Source organism: Phyllobates terribilis, unplaced genomic scaffold (genome assembly GCF_046119375.1).
Source record: "Phyllobates terribilis strain yellow unplaced genomic scaffold, ASM4611937v1 Scaffold_2__4_contigs__length_985480577, whole genome shotgun sequence".
Lineage (NCBI taxonomy): Eukaryota > Metazoa > Chordata > Amphibia > Anura > Dendrobatidae > Phyllobates > Phyllobates terribilis.
This window is the reverse complement of record NW_027362762.1, coordinates 613,210,107-613,227,695: the sequence shown is the minus strand read 5'-3', so window position 1 is coordinate 613,227,695 and position 17,589 is coordinate 613,210,107. Positions and strand designations below refer to the sequence as shown.

At 45.5% G+C, this 17,589-nt stretch overlaps 1 protein-coding gene across 1 annotated transcript in view; it reads right to left on the bottom strand.

Annotated features, from left to right (window-relative positions):
• Positions 1 to 15,859, bottom strand: part of SMIM29 (small integral membrane protein 29) — a 49,589-nt gene extending 33,730 nt beyond the window's left edge. The window contains exons 1-2 of the mRNA XM_073666517.1: positions 15,716 to 15,859; positions 11,911 to 12,074 (exon numbers count right to left, since the gene is read on the bottom strand). Coding sequence (XP_073522618.1) covers positions 11,911 to 12,021 — 111 coding nt within the window. The 5' untranslated portion in view covers positions 12,022 to 12,074; positions 15,716 to 15,859. The remainder of the gene's footprint in view (positions 1 to 11,910; positions 12,075 to 15,715) is intronic.
• Between the last annotated feature and the right edge of the window lie 1,730 nt (positions 15,860 to 17,589).

Here is a 17,589-nt window from a genome sequence, read left to right as displayed (position 1 = left end):
AGAACAGAGGGAGTGAATAAAGCAAGGGAAATGAGAAAGAGCTGACACCTCCATTGAAGCAGTATAGAGGTAATTAAACAGGAAGTTCTATGGGGAACAGACAATTAGGCAGAGCTCTGTTTACAGAGGCGCAGTAGTGTAGGGGCTTCCATTGTTCCAAGTTAGGAGCATCATTTGTTTAAAGGATTTTTCCAAGAGTGTTCTTGACTTTATCTCTGTTGTCCAGATATGAATATTGGGGGTTTTGCATAGATCCAATATTTATGGGAGATATTTTCACTGTAAGGCCATTAGAACCCCTCCAACTTAAAGGGAATCTGTCACCCCCTGTGACTTATCAGACTTCTAATATGGGCATACAGGTGATAGAAATGTGAATCTATAGTTACCTGTATGGCCCATATTAGAGATCCGAATGCTTTGAAAATGCTTTTTATAAAATCATTTTACCTTTGCTTGGCGTCCGGGGGACATCACGAAATCCCCGCCTACTTAATTCATTTCAATATTGCCCCCCTCCCCTGCACGTCACAGGGCTATGTGACGTGCAGTTCCCGTGCCGGATCCCGTGCCTGCGCAATTTACCTGGTACGCAAGGAGCGGTAATTCTGGCAGTCTGTGTATCCTTGTGGAGCAGGGATCTCCTGCGCAGGCGCTGGGAAAGCAGAGTGACTCACCAGCGCAGAAGATCATGAAATCACAGGTCATGAAATTTGACGACAATATCTACCGCCTGGAACCTCCAGGGGTGAAGATATCCCGTAAGGTGGGAATTTCATAAAATTCTGAAGGGCTGAGTACATCCCACAAACAGCCCCCATAGTTTTGTTCCCATTCTGTACCATCATATATATTTTATCGTTTTATAAACACTGCCTATCTTTCTGGATTAAATATAAAATTTAATAGCTCTGTTCCTCTTGATCTGCAAACCGCACCCCTGAAGCCATACACCTGTACCAGTGTCCAATCGGCCTGTATAAACGATTCGTGGTGGCAGCTAGTAGTTCTTTGTGGAGTTGGCAGTGAGTGTACGGGGGTATATACTTGTATTCCATGCATTGCAGATGGAGCTGTATATACGATATGTTCACTAAGAGATCCCCAATAACCAGCCACGGCCTCGTCCATCACTCAATTGTGTAATGGTCCTGATGATTGGAGGCAGAGGAGTTGCATTTCCTTGACATAATGGCAGCAGTGGTGAGATCTGGTCGATCTCTCCAGTGTCATCTATGACAAAGTGGTAGTAACAGTGGGGGCATCTGCATGACCTTTCACTTTTTCTCCCACCGGAACAGAAAACAGCTAAAATGTAGTTGTCCATTAAGTCCCGGAGGGTTGGAGGTATGCAGAGGGAAGACCAATTTAGTCTCCCTTTGCAGTAATAGTCTGTCAAAGTCTCCACCCCTTTTAGGCAGCATCACTAGGTCAACTATAAATCTCAAAAGGAAGCAGCAACATCAATGTGTTCAATAGAAGTATCTCAGCGAGTTGTACATGGAAGGGATACCTCCCTTTTGAGATCTATGGGTATGGATCTAGTGAGAGGTCAGTCTAACATAGAAACCGAATTACCGGTAAGTCTAATTCTAAGAACCCTCCATGACAGGAGACTGACTCCCCATCCTAATTAGGGACAGGAAACACAGAGGGTAAATAACTCCTAACACACCCTCTCTCCGGTGTTTTTCTATAAAGGACCACCAAGGTATGAATAGTTTAAATATTTAATTTAACACCGAATTAAAACACAAGGAAAAAAAAAACCCAGAAGGGTGGGAATTATCCATGCTGTCATGTGGAGGCAGCCAAGCGAGGACCTTACTGATAGGGATCTTATTGATCAGGGACTTTGAGGTTCTGTCCCAGCTTGAAAGGATGTAGTTTTGCAGAACAATGTTATGGACCTGGAACAGGCCACAGCCTGAATGCATGACATCATGGAACCCAGGACTGACGTTGCAAAACTTAAGGACACAGTCCTCTGGCTCCGCAGGAAAGCTATTTTGGACCTCATCTGAATTGGTTTCTCTCTTGGTAAGAAGGAAGTCTGCTTCAGAGAATTCAACGCAATGAAGGTTTTCTTGGTGGAATGGACCAAGTCCGATTTCTGAGAGTTCACCAGCCACCCTAAGGATGTCAGATTCTGAATAGTTCTGAGGTGTACAGCAGGGGTACAGAAGGAGCCACAAGTAGGAAATTGTTGAGATAAGGAACAATGCAGATGTTCTGCTTCCTGACGAATGCTACTACCTCCGCGATCATCTTTGTAAACTCTCTTGGTGCAGATTATATCCCAAATGGCAGAACAATGAACTACCTTCCTTGGGTAACCACAAATCTTAAGAATTTCCGGTAGGCTGGATGGAAACATGATAATAGGCGTCTAGTAAAACAATCGTTGCCATGACAAAGTTCTCCCCTATCAGTGGGACGGTAGATTTTATAGACTGCATCTTGAACCTTCTGTAGGTGATGTATTAGTTCATAAAAAATATACAGGTGCATAGATTCTCTATGGGGTTAAGGTCAGATGAGTTTGCTGGGCAGTCAAGCACAGTGATACTGTTGTTTTTAAACCAGGTATTTGTACTTTTGGCAGTGTGAACACGTGCCAAGTCCTGTTGGAGAATGAAATTCCCATCTCCAAAAAGCTTGTCGGCAGATGGAAGCATGAAGTGCTCTAAAATTTCCTGGTAGACGGCTGCGCTGGCTTTGGTCTTGATAAAACAGAGTGGACCTACACCAACAGATGACCTGACTCCCAAAACCATCACTGATTGTGGAAACTTCACATTAGACCTCAAGCAGCTTGGATTGTGTGCCTCTCCACTCTTCCTCCCGACTCTGGGACCTTGATTTCCAAACGAAATGCAAAATTTACTTTGCATTTACTTAGTGTCAATGACTGCCTTCTGGACATCTGTCAAGTCAGCAGTCTTCCCCATGATTGTGGAGCCCACTGAAACAGACCAGGGGACTATTTTAAATGGTTAGGAAACATTTGCAGGTGCTTTTTGTTAATTATTCCAATTTACTGAGATAATGACTTCTGTGTTATCATTGGCCGTAAGCCATAATCATCAATATTAACAGAAATAAAACACTTGAAATAGATCACTGTTTGTAATGACTATATAATATGAGTTTTACTTGTTGTATTGATGAACTGAAATAAATTAACTTTTTGATATTCTAATTTAGTGAGATGCCCCTGTATATACCGTAGATGAAATGAACTCACTACTCTGCATGTATTGGTTTAGAGACTTTACGTTTATGGTTATTATGTAAACTCTGCTTAGTTTTCTTACAAGGAATAACGGAGATCAATTATCTCTACCTCTTTCTATATCTGGAACTGGAGAGGTTACTCCCAAAGATCGGACATCAGGGCATTTCGAAGCTCCTGGGAAGAAAGGAGAGTTAATTCAGGCTCTGCGGGGGATAGGAGGAGAACTCTATTCTTATTCCTTCTCCGACAGATTTCAGGATCCACTTATGTGAACAAAGTCTGCCACTGGGGAAAGAATCTCGAGCTGTGGCCCCCTACCATTCTAGCATCATTGTTTAGCCGGTCGCTGGTTCAGCGAGAGAAAGAGAAAGATTTCTGTCTCGTCCCCCTTTGGGGGTAACTCAATCGTCCTGATTTTTCCTTCCATCTGTATTGAAGGGGCTACTTCTGTGGTGGACGAAAGGATTTCCTTCTGGAATTTTTCAGCTCAGACAAAGATTTCTTCTTATCTGAAGCCTTTTCTACTAAATCATCTAGTGCCCGGCTAAACATGTGTTCTCCCTGGAAGGGAATGGAACAAAGCTGAACTTTGGAAACCACATCTCTATTCCATGATTTCAGCCAGCGTGCTCGCCTCACGGAGTTTGACAGAACTGAAGAGCTCACTGTCACTTTCACTGACTCTGCCGACGCATCTGTACGGAATCCTGTGGCCTTCTGGAAAAAAAAATGGCACGGAAGCTATTAGATCCTCTCTGGGAGTGACCATACTGAGAGGACCTTCTAATTGACGCAGCCACCAGAACAGAAATCACCACAGATATAGAAACTACATTTGTTTTCAGTAAAGTTGCCCAAGTTTCCCAGGATTTTCTTAACAGACTGTCCATTTTCCGATCCTTAAGCTGAAAAGAATCGTGGCAACTATCGGCACCATGTGAGGAGCCAATAATGTTAAGGGTAGAGAGTATACAAAAAAAATACACGATTATAAAGATATTATCACAAAGATGTTGCCTATAGAATTAGTAATACTTACTGCCTTTTGAATCTGTGTATGTAACCAATATTAAATGGTCAATCATACGAAGTCAATCTTTATTCTCCTGCCACTGTAGCTGCACTCAACTGTAAAAGCATTTCCTAGATTCTTTGTAGAGAAGGCAAAAAGCTGAGGATAGTATATTCAAGGGTGGCTTTGTCATAGGAATTTAATTTTACTACTCTGTACCACTATTGTGACTAACTGTGCTTGTTCAGCTATTTGTCTTCTGTCACAGTAGCAGCTTGCAGCAGTTAGAGGATTTTTGCAACTGTAAAATCCCTCAGTCTTCATTGTAAGAAACAGAAAACCACTAGTGAAGTCTTTGGCCACCAGGAGGCTGGCAAAAAAAATAATTAATTGGCTCTTTCCCAGGAGGCCACACCAGGCCTACCAGCAGAGAAAGAAGTATGAGAACCAAAATAAGAATGGCCACTGAGAAGAGAAATGCAAACACACAACGGTGCAATGTCCCCCAATGAAGATGACGAGAAAGAACTTACAGTGAGTGCATACAGTCCTCTTTTCTAGGATTCTTAACTGGGGAGGGTGGGACACAGGAAAACAAGTGATGTCTTAAAGAAGTCCCTTTAGTGGGAAATACAACAGTGTTCTAAAAGGAAGAATATCAATCTCTCAGGATACCACCCAAGCAAATGCTTCTTGCAGCACCTTTCTGCCAAGACTTGCGTCTGCTGATGCAAGGTTATGAACTCTATAAAACTTTGAAATTGTATGGACTGATGACCAAATAACAGCCTTACAGAGTTGTTGAACAGACACCTAATGGCAAAATGACCAGTAAGCTGAACAAACAATGGTAGCTTTAGAGGCAGCTAGGCCTAATCGAAGGCCTTCCGGGATGACAAGCAAGGCATCTGAATAATGCCATGACAGAAAAGTACAGCTTGTGTAAAGACCTCTCAGAGGGATAAGAGATTGAAAGGCGGAAGTAAGAACTATTACCTCATTAAAGGTGAAAGGCAGAGACCACCTTAGGGAGAAAAGAGGGTACCAGGCGCCAGACCACCTTATCCAAGTGAAGGACCAAAAAGAGGAGAGAGCTGCCAGTTCCGAGACTCACCTAATAGCAATCAATTCTATCAGGAACACCATCTTCCAGGGAAGCAGGAGCAGAGAGATGCCTTTGATTACCTCAAAAGGTGGGAACTGAGGGGTGTACAAAACCACAATTCAGGTCCAATGGACACAGGGGTATAGAAGGTGGGGAGTTCGCATGACACTGGCATCGAATGTGCTCCCTGAAGGAAAGTCTTGATTTGAAGCAAAGTTCATCTGGAAAATGATAGCCAAGGCCTGGCCTTTGTGGGAACTGAGAGACAATCTGGACTCAAGACTACACTGCAAAAAGGAGAAAAGAACTGGAAGGGGAATAAAAGATATTTGTGAGATTTGGTTGGATTTGCAAAAAAAAAAAAAAAAAGTGTGTCTTTTGCTTATAAAAACTTGGCGGGTTCACCAGAGACCGGAGTTTAAAAGACATCTTGTGCATGTACCCTTTTCTAGGAATTTCGTTTATTTTATTTAATTTATTTAGGAGGAAAATGGGGGGTGCGTCTTATAGTCTGAGTGTTGCTGGGGGTGTATGTGTATATGTATATATAGATAGATAGGGGTTGGACAAAATAATGGAAACACCTAATGTTTTGGCATCATAATCTTTGAACATGTTATAAACATGCAACCCGTGACATATGGTAATGTTTTGTAGTTGATTATTTGTGATATGTGTATGTAAATTAACTGTTTGTTTTGCAGAATTGTAAGAACATTGATGAGAACCTGATACTAATGGCAGACCTCTCGGATTTTCAAAGAGGACAAATTGTTGGTGCTCGTACGGCAGGCGCTAGTGTAACCGAAAGTGCCTGAATGCTTGGCGTGTTAAGAGGTACTGTCTCCAAAGTAATGACTGTGTTTGAAAGAGAAGGAAAAAAGTCCGCAGCAAAGCACAGGTCCGGCCGAAAGTCGAAGTTGACAGAGAGACCGTCGGACTCTAAAGCGAATTATGAGAGAGGATTGCAAGACCACGGCTCCGAAAATCACTGTTGAGCTCAATGAACACCTACAGAACCCAGTTTCCACGAAAACTGTTCGTCGGGAGATGCACAAATCTGGATTCCACGGAAGAGCTGCAATTAGAAAACCGCTGCTCTCAATGACAAATGTTTCCAAGCATTTAGAGTGGTGTAGAAACCTCCAGAATTGGTCCCTCAAGCAGTGGAAACATGTGATATTCTCCGATGAATCATCGTTTACCCTTTTTCCAACCTCCGGCCGAGTGTACGTTTGGAGACAGCCAAAAGAAGCCTTCCATCCAGACTGCCTTCTCCCAACCGTAAAACATGGCGGAGGTTCTGTGATGATCTGGGGTGCTATTTCGTGGAGATCCGCCAGGCCAATGATATCCCCTCATGGAAGAATTAACAGCCGAGATTATTTAGGCATTTTGGGCGACCAAGTGCATCCTATGGTTCAAGCACTGTTCCCGGATGGGGACACCATCTTTCAGGATGATAATGCACCAATTCATACAGCTAGAATCGTTAAAGCATGGCACGAGGAACATTCTAATGAAGTTGAGCATCTCATCTGGCCCCCAAAATCCCCAGACCTCAACATTATTGAGCATTATTATTTAGAGATTCAAGTTAGACATCGATTTCCGCAGAAATCGTCGCTCAAAGAACTGGAGGGTGTATTAACTGAAGAAAGGGCTAAAATTTCTTTGGAAACAATTCACACCGTGTATGAATCCATACCTCGGAGAATTGAGGCTGTAATCGCCGCAAAAGGTGGACCTACACTATATTAAACAAACTTTTGTTGATGTTTCAAGGTGTTGCCATTATTTTGTCCAACATATTTTATAAATATATATATATATATATATATATATATATATACATACACACACACACACACACACACACACACACACACACACAGTTATATGAAAAAGTTTGGGCACCCCTATTAATCTTAAGCTTAATGTTTTATAAAAAATTGGTGTTTTTGCAACAGTTATTTCAGTTTGATATATGTAATAACTGTTGGACACAGTAATGTTTCTGCCTTGAAATGAGGTTTATTGTACTAACAGAAAATGTGCAATCTGCATTCAAACAAAATTTGACAGGTGCATAAGTATGGGCACCTCACCAGAAAAGTGACATTAATATTTAGTAGATCCTCCTTTTGCAAAAATAACAGCCTCTAGTCGCTTCCTGTAGCTTTTAATGATTTCCTGGATCCTGGATGAAGGTATTTTTGACCATTCCTCTTTACAAAACAATTCCAGTTTAGTTAAGTTTGATGGTCGCCGAGCATAGACAGCCCTCTTCAAATGATCCCACAGATGTTCAATGATATTCAGGTCTGGGGACTGGGATGGCCATTCCAGAACATTGTAATTGTTCCTCTGCATGAATGCCTGAGTAGATTTGGAGCGGTGTTTTGGATCATTGTCTTCTTGAAAGACCCATCCCCTGCGTAACTTCAACTTTGTCACTGATTCTTGAACATTATTGTCAAGAATCTACTGATACTGAGGGGAAACCATGCGTCCCTCAACTTTAACAAGATTCCCGGTGCCGGCATTGGCCACACAGCCCCAAAGCATGATGGAACCTCCACCAAATTTTACTGTGGGTAAGCAAGTGTTTTTCTTGGAATGCTGTGTTTTTTTGCCGCCATGCATAACGCCTTTTTGTATGACCAAACAACTCAATCTTGGTTTCATCAGTCCACAGGACCTTCTTCCAAAAAGAAATTGGCTTCTCCAAATGTGCTTTTGCATACCTCAGCCGACTCTGTTTGTGGCGTGCTTGCAGAAACGGCTTCTTTCGCATCACTCTCCCATACAGCTTCTACTTGTGCAAAGTGCGTTGTATAGTTGACCGATGCACAGTGACACCATCTGCAGCAAGTTGATGCTGCAGCTCTCTGGAGGTGGTCTGAGGATTGTCCTTGACTGATCTCACCATTCTTCTTCTCTGCCTTTCTGATGGTTTTCTTGGCCTGCCACTTCTGGCCTTAACAAGAACTGTCCCTGTGTTCTTCCATTTCCTTACTATGTTCCTCACAGTGGAAACTGACAGGTTAAATCTCTGAGACAGCTTTTTGTATCCTTCCCCTGAACAACTATGTTGAATAATCTTTGTTTTCAGATCATTTGACAGTTGTTTTGAGGATCCCATGATGCCACTCTTCAGAGGAGATTCAAACAGGAGAACAACTTGCAAGTGGCAACTTTAAGTAGCTTTTCTCATGATTGCATACACCTGGCTATGAAGTTCAAAGCTCAATGAGGTTACAAAACCAAAAAAAGTGCTTTAGTAAGTCAGTAAAAAGTAGGTAGAAGTATTTAAAACAAGACAATGATAAGGGTGCCCATACTTATGCAGCCACCTTTTGCTTTGATTACTGCTTTGCACACTCTTGGCATTCTCTTGATGAGATTCAAGAGGTAGTCACCGGAAATGGTCTTCTGCCTTCCCAGCGCCTGCGCACAAGTTCCCTGCTGCACAATGCTACACAGACGGCAGGGAGAAGAGTGCCGTCCGTACAGGGGAAACTGCGCAGGTGCGGGATCCGGCCAGAAACTGCACGTCACAGGGCCCTGTGGAGGTGGGGTGAGTGTGTAAATTAAGATAGTAGGCGGGGATTTCTTGGCATCCCCCAAGCTTAGCGGAAATAATTTAATAAAAAGCAATTTCACAGCAAAAAGACCGCTAATATGGGCCATACAGGTAGGTATAGATTCACATTTCTATCACCTGTATGCCCAGATTAGCGGTCTGATAGGTCCCAGGGGGGGGTGACAGATACCCTTTAAGGCAGAGTTCACACGAGCCGCTTAGTAAGAGGTCTGCAATGTACAGCAATGATAATCCGCATGTGCTGTACATATGAAGCGGAAATTTCCGCTGTGGATAATCATTGCGGCACAAACCGAAGCACAACCAATTTAGGCGCGATTTTGCGGCAAAATCACGCCCATTGACTTGCAGCAATCCCGCATGTATAATATCTATACATGCCGGTAATCAGCTGATCGGTCTCTGATGCTGAACGTGGGAAGATTCACAAGAATTTTCCCACGCTCTCTAGCTCATCAGCTGATGAACCCCAGTGACCTCTCCTGCAGCACTGTATACTGATGGTGATTTTACACCCCTGTTAGTATACAGTGCTGTATTCTACAGCTATGACAACAGTGCCAGCGATCGGCTTTCCCTCTGCTGGTTATAAAAATTACGCGGGAGCCCACGCCAGTTTTTTTTTTTTTTTAAATTTTAGGCTTTGTGCATATAATTCAGACGTAGCAGTGCTTTGGACGCAAATTTTAGCTGTGTTCAAAACGTTGCATTCTATTGAACGCAGGTAAATCCACGTGTTCACTGTGCATTTACCGCATTCAATACTTTCTAGTGGTCAAATTTCTGTTGTTGAGACTAGCGACTCCACAAGAGAAATTGACATGCTGCGGTCCTGAAAGACGCGCCGCATGTGAATGTCCACGGGTGATTCGTAGCCTCTGATGCACGCATAGCGGACATGGGATTTCTAGAGATCCCATTCACTATGCTGTAACATCTGGACGCTGCGGGTTTGACGCTGTATATACACACAGCGTCAAACCTGCAGCGGCTCCTGACCGTGGCCACGTACCCAAACTCACTCGCAGCGTATCAATTTCTGTAGCAAAGACGCTAGTCTCCGCTGAAGATTTTGACCGACTGAAGTGTCATTATATGCGGTGGATTCACATATAACGACAACAAAAGTGCGGCATTAGAACACAAAGTTTGGGTGCAACATAAATACGTTGTGTCCAAAGCGCTGCAGAGTGCTGATCGGGGGTACATAGGGGCTCACGAACCAGCTGTGAGATGTTAATTATGGCCAGGGAAATGTTTGCCTATTGGCACCTTCCCAGGCTAAGAAAAAACATCTCACAGCAGTCGCATAAATTACGTGAATAGAAATGCTAATGAAGATTGTGTGAATGGGACCAGCTGACACCTAGCCCTTTTGTTTGGTGATGTCAAGGTGTCAAACAGACCTTTTCATGACCAAACTAAGTAAAGAAACAGACAGACACAGTGTAAACACTTTATTTGAAATACATCAGACACGTTCATTAATCATTTAAATGAACCAATATACTCACCCCAGCTCTTATGGTAATCCAAGGGCTTAAGCAATGTCTCACCAACTTTATTTAGCTCCAAAAATCATTCATTGATGCTCAAAAATGCAAGTAAAAACGCATTTTTTTTTCTGCCAGGGAGAGGCAAAAACGCTCAGGAAATTTCTGCTTCAATTCCTGAACGTGTGCACATACCCCAACAGAGTGAATAACAAACTTTGTTTTCATAATCACACACAGCTCTGCATTGAGATCAGAGCCAACACAGCTCTAACTCTGTTAACCATCTAGATGTCTCCCTCTGGTGCCACCGACAGTGCCATCTAGAGACTGAAACAGCCGTGATAGTCCGCAACACTTATCATAGCCGCTACTGGAGGGTGTCAGCTATAGTTTATGGCCGACACCAGCTACATTTTTCCCTGTTTGGGGGTGGATGAGGATCTACACACTTATTGTTAAATCGGCACAAGAGGTGACACTAAGGAAAAAGGCCCCTCGATGACAGCCATAAAAAACGAATATTGGCGAATAAATCACCCCCCACACTGGTGTCATTCAATACTACAGCTTGTACCACAAGTTGGCCACTACTTTTTATGATTGCCCCAATCAATGGACCCTGTGCTCCTAAGTGTTTTTCTAATTACCCCCTGCTGTCCTTCTTGCCTGTGAGCGGCGCTATCGCTGGCCGCTCACAAGCATCACGTGACCCCCAGTTGCAGGCGACTCTGTCATCCGCTGATGTAACGTCAAGTTCCGGATGTAGCCGGAGGTGAATCATTGCTGCGTTCCATGGTGGATGCTGGGCTATGGGCGGGGTTACCCCGCGCGTCACACCCAGCATCCACCGCGCGCACTCCCTCTCCCCATTCATTGGGAAAGTGCGCGGTGGATGCTGGGTATGATGTACGGGGTAACCCTGCCCACAGCCCATCAGCCACAGCGGGGACTGCGTCACTGATGTCACGCCTCACTTGACGTGACATCAGCGGCAGGTCATGTAATGCCTGTGAGCGGCCAGCGGTAGCGCCGCTCACAGGCAAGAAGGACAGCAGGAGGTAATTAGAAAAACACTTAGGGTCACAGGTTCCATTGATTGGTGCAATCATAAAAAGTAGTGGCCAACTCCTTTAAGCATGTTCTTTACGGCTATGTCAGCCCAAAAATAAAATAGTTTTGGCTGTTGGAAAAAAAAAAAAAGGAGGGGTGGGGGGTAAAAAAAACCCTCCGAAAAATCCGAGTCATGAAAGGACAACGCACAATAACAATGTAGAACGCTAGTCTGACATAGTGAATGGTTTAAACACTTAGTAACAAGTTAATCCAGGCTCACACATCACTTGTTACTTACTGCTTGCACAGTAATGCTATAAAGCTTTGTTGTGGGCCCCTAAATCTAGCCAAGCTTCATCCATGCCTGTAATGAAAAGAGAAGAACATTTGTATACTCACCACAGCTACAATGATACCAATCACAGTAATAAGGAAGAAAGGTACCAAAACAATTCCTCCCATAGAATCAGCATCCACATTACTTGATCCAGGATCCGTAGAGTTACTCATGGCGGCAGTGAATGGGGCATGAGGATAGTAAGGAGAAAGTGCCACAGACAGGACTAGGAAACCGATGAAGAAGGAAAACAGTGAATAATTGTGGTCAGTAAGACAGTAGTAAAAGGGCAGAAACAATTTTCTACTAACTTTAACATTCTGAATTTAGAAGACAAAACTAAATTGAACAGTCTTCCACAACCAGGGCTGTGGAGTCGGAGTTGATGTCCATTTTGGTGAAGTCGGAATCGGGAGTCGGTATAAAATGGACAGACTCCAACTCCTAAAATATATAATAAATTGGGTACAGTAGTTCAATGTACTTTGTGGGGAATATTTTTTCATAAGAATTTGGGAAAGTTATGAAATGTCCTATAAATGTCTGTCCTGTTCCTGATCTAAGGGTCTAGACCAGGGGTCCTCAAACTACGGCCCACATGCGGCCCGCGGAGGATTTTTATCCGGCCCGCCGAGCTGTGAGCAGAGGAGAGCGGTGCCAGCGCCCGCCCTTCCCCCCACTCGCTCAGGGCCCCGGCAGCCGGATATTTACCTCTCCCCGTGCCTCCGCAGATCCGCTGTCTTCCTGGTGCACACTTCCTGTGACGTGTCAGGTCAGAGGGTGCGGTGACGTCTTTACACCGCGCCCTCCCCTGAGCCATCACAGGCAGCGCAGAGCGGGGCGACGCTGGAGTACAGACCTGAGCAGCGGCAGCAGGTGAGGAGGTGAGTATTGCATTTTTTTTTTAAATGTATGGAGGCATGGGACATAATATTAGGGGTGACATCCTGCATGGGGCATTATATGGGGGGAGGGGGTGACATCCTGCACGGGGCATTATATGGGGAGTGGGTGACATCCTGCATGGGGCATTATATGGGGGGGGGGGTGACATCCTGAATGGGGCATTACAACGACAGGCGAGTGACATCCTGCATGGGGCATTATATGGGGGGGTGACATCCTGCATGGGGCATTATATGGGGGGGTGACATCCTGCATGGGGCATTATATGGGGGGGGTGACATCCTGCATGGGGCATTATATGGGGGGGGGTGACATCCTGCATGGGGCATTATATGGGGGGGGTGACATCCTGCATGGGGCATTATAAGGGGGGGGGAACAGCTTGCATGAGGCATTATAAGGGAGAAATAGCCTGCCTATTGAGGACCTATGCAGCCTATTGGGGACATTTACCTGCCCATTGAGGACCTATGCTGCCTATTGGGGACATTTACCTCCCCATTGAGGACGTATGCTGCCTATTGGGGACATTTACCTCCCCATTGGGGACCTATGCTGCCTATTGGGGGCATTTACCTCCCCATTGAGGACCTATGCTGCCTATTGGGGATATTTACCTGCCTATTGGGGACCTATGCTGCCTATTGGGGACTTTTACCTGCCTATTGGGGATATTTACCTGCCTATTGGGGACGTATGCTGCCTATTGGGGACTTTTACCTGCCTATTGAAATACCGGTTTATCTAACTTTACTTGTTCTTCATTTTAAATATTGTATTTGTTCCTGTATTGTTTTTTACGTCAAAATAAGATGTGTGCATAGGAATTTGTTCATAGTTTTTTTTAAAAAAAAACTATATTCCGGCCCTCCAATGGTCTGAGGGACCGTGAACTGGCCCCGTGTTTAAAAAGTTTGAGGATCCCTGATCTAGACTTTTAGCTGAGATGAATCTGTGATGCAGTAAATTTATCACTTAAACATGAGCCAAGTGTGAGGGAGTCGTGGAAATTGAGGAGCTGATAATACTGTATGGCGGGCTATGTGGGGCCCATAATACTGTATGGCAGGCTATGTGGTGCCCATAATACTGTATGGCGGGCTATGTGGTGCCCATAATACTGTATGGCAGGCTATGTGGTGCCCATAATACTGTATGGAGGGCTATGTGGTGCCCATAATACTGTATGGAGGACTATGCGGTGCCCATAATACTGTATAGAGGGCTATGCGGTGCCCATAATACTGTATAGAGCCCATAATACTGTATGGAGGGCTATGTGGGGCCCATAATACTGTATGGAGGGCTATGTGGGGCCCATTATACTGTATGGAGGGCTATGTGGGGCCCATTATACTGTATGGAGGGCTATGTGGGGCCCATTATACTGTATGGAGGACTATGTGGAGCCCATTATACTGTATGGAGGGCTAGGTGGGGCCCATTATACTGTATGGAGGACTATGTGGAGCCCATTATACTGTATGGAGGACTATGTGGAGCCCATTATACTGTATGGAGGATTAAGTGGGGCCTATTATTCTGTATGGAGGACTATGTGGAGCCCATTATACTGTATGGAGGATTATGTGGGGCCTATTATACTGTATGGAGGTCTATGTGGGGCCTATTATACTGTATGGAGGTCTATGTGGGGTCCATTATTCTGTATGGAGGGCTATGTGGGGCCTATTATTCTGTATGGAGGACTATGTGGGGCCTATTATTCTGTATGGAGGACTATGTGGGGCCTATTATTCTGTATGGAGGACTATGTGGGTCCCATTATACTGTATGGAGGACTATGTGGAGCCCATTATACTGTATGGAGGACTATGTGGAGCCCATTATACTGTATGGAGGACTATGTGGAGCCCATTATACTGTATGGAGGACTATGTGGAGCCCATTATACTGTATGGAGGACTATGTGGAGCCCATTATACTGTATGGAGGATTAAGTGGGGCCCATTATACTGTATGGAGGATTAAGTGGGGCCTATTATTCTGTATGGAGGACTATGTGGAGCCCATTATACTGTATGGAGGATTATGTGGGGCCTATTATACTGTATGGAGGACTATGTGGGGCCTATTATTCTGTATGGAGGACTATGTGGGGTCCATTATTCTGTATGGAGGGCTATGTGGGGCCCATTATACTGTATGGAGGGCTATAATGTTCAGTCTGCACTGTGCATTGAGAGAATTCGCCGGTTTCTGAGCTATTGTGGAATTTACAATAGATATACTGTATCTCATGTAATGTAAGAAGTGAAATCCTTTGCATTGTACTATATATATATATATATATATATATATATATATATATATATATATATATATATATATATATATATATATATATATATATATTCTCTGCGGTATCTGTGCATCATGAATCATGGTAGGTGTTAAAGGGGCCAATGAGCCACTTTCGCTGGGGGCGCACGAAGACCTGGAGCCGGCCCTGCTGTGGAGAACAGTGCTGGGCACAGCCGGCAGGTAGCTAGCCTTAGGCATTAGTCCCGGTGTCCCGTTCCATGCACATTCGGCATGTATCACACCGTACGGCTCCCACCGATGTCACATGGAGAAGCCGTAGGGCGGCACTGGAGATACCTTCTGCTTTATGACTCTGGCCAAAGTGCAGGCGGCAGTGGGCGCTCCCATGTCCTGGCTCGGTCTATGGCCATTACAGGACACTTTCTAGAAAGCACCAATGAGCTGACAAAGTTCCATTCTGGTAGAGGGAGGACATAGGAAACAATGGCAGTGTACTCACAGAGACAGCCGGCTCTGCCCCCGGGATGAGAGGACACATGACCGCGTCGTCAGGAAAGGCAATAGGCAGCACGGGCTGCGCACTCATGGGGAACGAGACGGAGGGTAACACAGACAACATGGAGAGAAGCCCGACAGCCTGGGTAACCATGCACAAAGCCCTCAGCCTCAGCTCACCTCTGCTCGGCTCTCCTCTCAGCCACTGTGTTTCTACCCGGAAGTCTGACTTGCAACCAATGAGCTGCCGAGGGCGGGATTATCAAAGACGCCCCGTGGTGGGCGTGGCCTTGGGTTTGTAGCCAGGGTGAATGGGGGCGCGCAGCGATGCTTTCCGCTACCTACACGGTGACCTGTGTGCTCACTGCCCAGACGCCCGTGACGTGTCCGTGTGCACGGTGTCCCGCCGCTTCTCCTGCCTCCACACTGAGCGGCTCCGGGTGCTCGGGACAGATGGGTCACCAGGATGGGCTGTGTGGCGCATTGTTTCCACCGAGCCGCATACTATTGATTTACCAGAAAGACATAGGCTGCCGGCCCCGCCCCTCACACGGTGTGCCAAGCCCTTGGGAGATATCTGGAGGAGGGCTGCAGGTGGTTTCCTATTAACTTCAATGGAAGCCTGCTGGAAAGTAGTGAACAGCTGGAGGAGGAAAGTACAACCCAGTGTGCGGGCACCATGGGCGGAAAGAAGCTCCTACAGCTGTGCAAGGAAGGGCTGCGCAGAGGCATGACAAGTCTGATGGGCCCCGGGCAAGATTAGGACCGACCCCTATCCTGAATATATATATATATATCTATATACACTGCTCAAAAAAATGAAGGGAACACTCAAATAACACATCCTAGATCTGAATGAATGAAATATTCTCATTGAATACTTTGTTCTGTACAAAGTTGAATGTGCTGACAACAAAATCACACAAAAATCATCAATGGAAACCAAATTTATTAACTAATGGAGGCCTGGATTTGGAGTCACCCCCAAAATTAAAGTGGAAAAACACACTACAGGCTGATCCAACTTTGATGTAATGTCCTTAAAACAAGTCAAAATGAGTCTCAGTATTGTGTGTGGCCTCCACGTGCCTGTATGACCTCCCTACAACGCCTGGGCATGCTCCTGATGAGGTTGCGGATTGTCTCCTGTGGGATCTCCTCCCAGATCTGCACTAAAGCATCCGCCAACTCCTGGACAGTCTGTGGTGCAACGTGACGTTGGTGGATGGAGCGAGACATGATGTCCCAGATGTGCTCAATCGGATTCAGGTCTAGGGAACAGACGGGCCAGTCCATAGCTTCAATGCCTTCATCTTGCAGGAACTGCTGACACACTCCAGCCACGTGAGGTCTGGCATTGTCCTGCATTAGGAGGAACCCAGGGCCAACCGCACCAGCATATGGTCTCACAAGGGGTCTGAGGATCTCATCTCGGTACCTAATGGCAGTCAGGCTATCTCTGGCGAACACATGGAGGGCTGTGCGGCCCTCCAAAGAAATGCCACCCCACACCATTACTGACCCACTGCCAAACCGGTCATGCTGAAGGATGTTGCAGGCAGCAGATCGCTCTCCACGGCGTCTCCAGACTCTCAACTCTGTCACATATGCTCAGTGTGAACCTGCTTTCATCTGTGAAGAGCACAGGGCGCCAGTGGCGACTTTGCGAATCCTGGTGTTCTGTGGCAAATGCCAAGTGTCCTGCACGGTGTTGGGCTGTGAGCACAACCCCCATCTGTGGACGTCACGCCCTCATACCACCCTCATGGAGTCGGTTTCTAACCGTTTCTGCAGACACATGCACATTTGTGGCCTGCTGGAGGTCATTTTGCAGGGCTCTGGCAGTGCTCCTCCTGTTCCTCCTTGCACAAAGGCAGAGGTAGCGGTCCTGCTGCTGGGTTGTTGCCCTCCTACGGCCCCCTCCACGTCTCCTGGTCTACTGGCCTGTCTCCTGGTAGCGCCTCCAGCCTCTGGACACTAAGCTGACAGACACAGCAAACCTCCTTGCCACAGCTCGCATTGATGTGCCATCCTGGATGAGCTGCACTACCTGA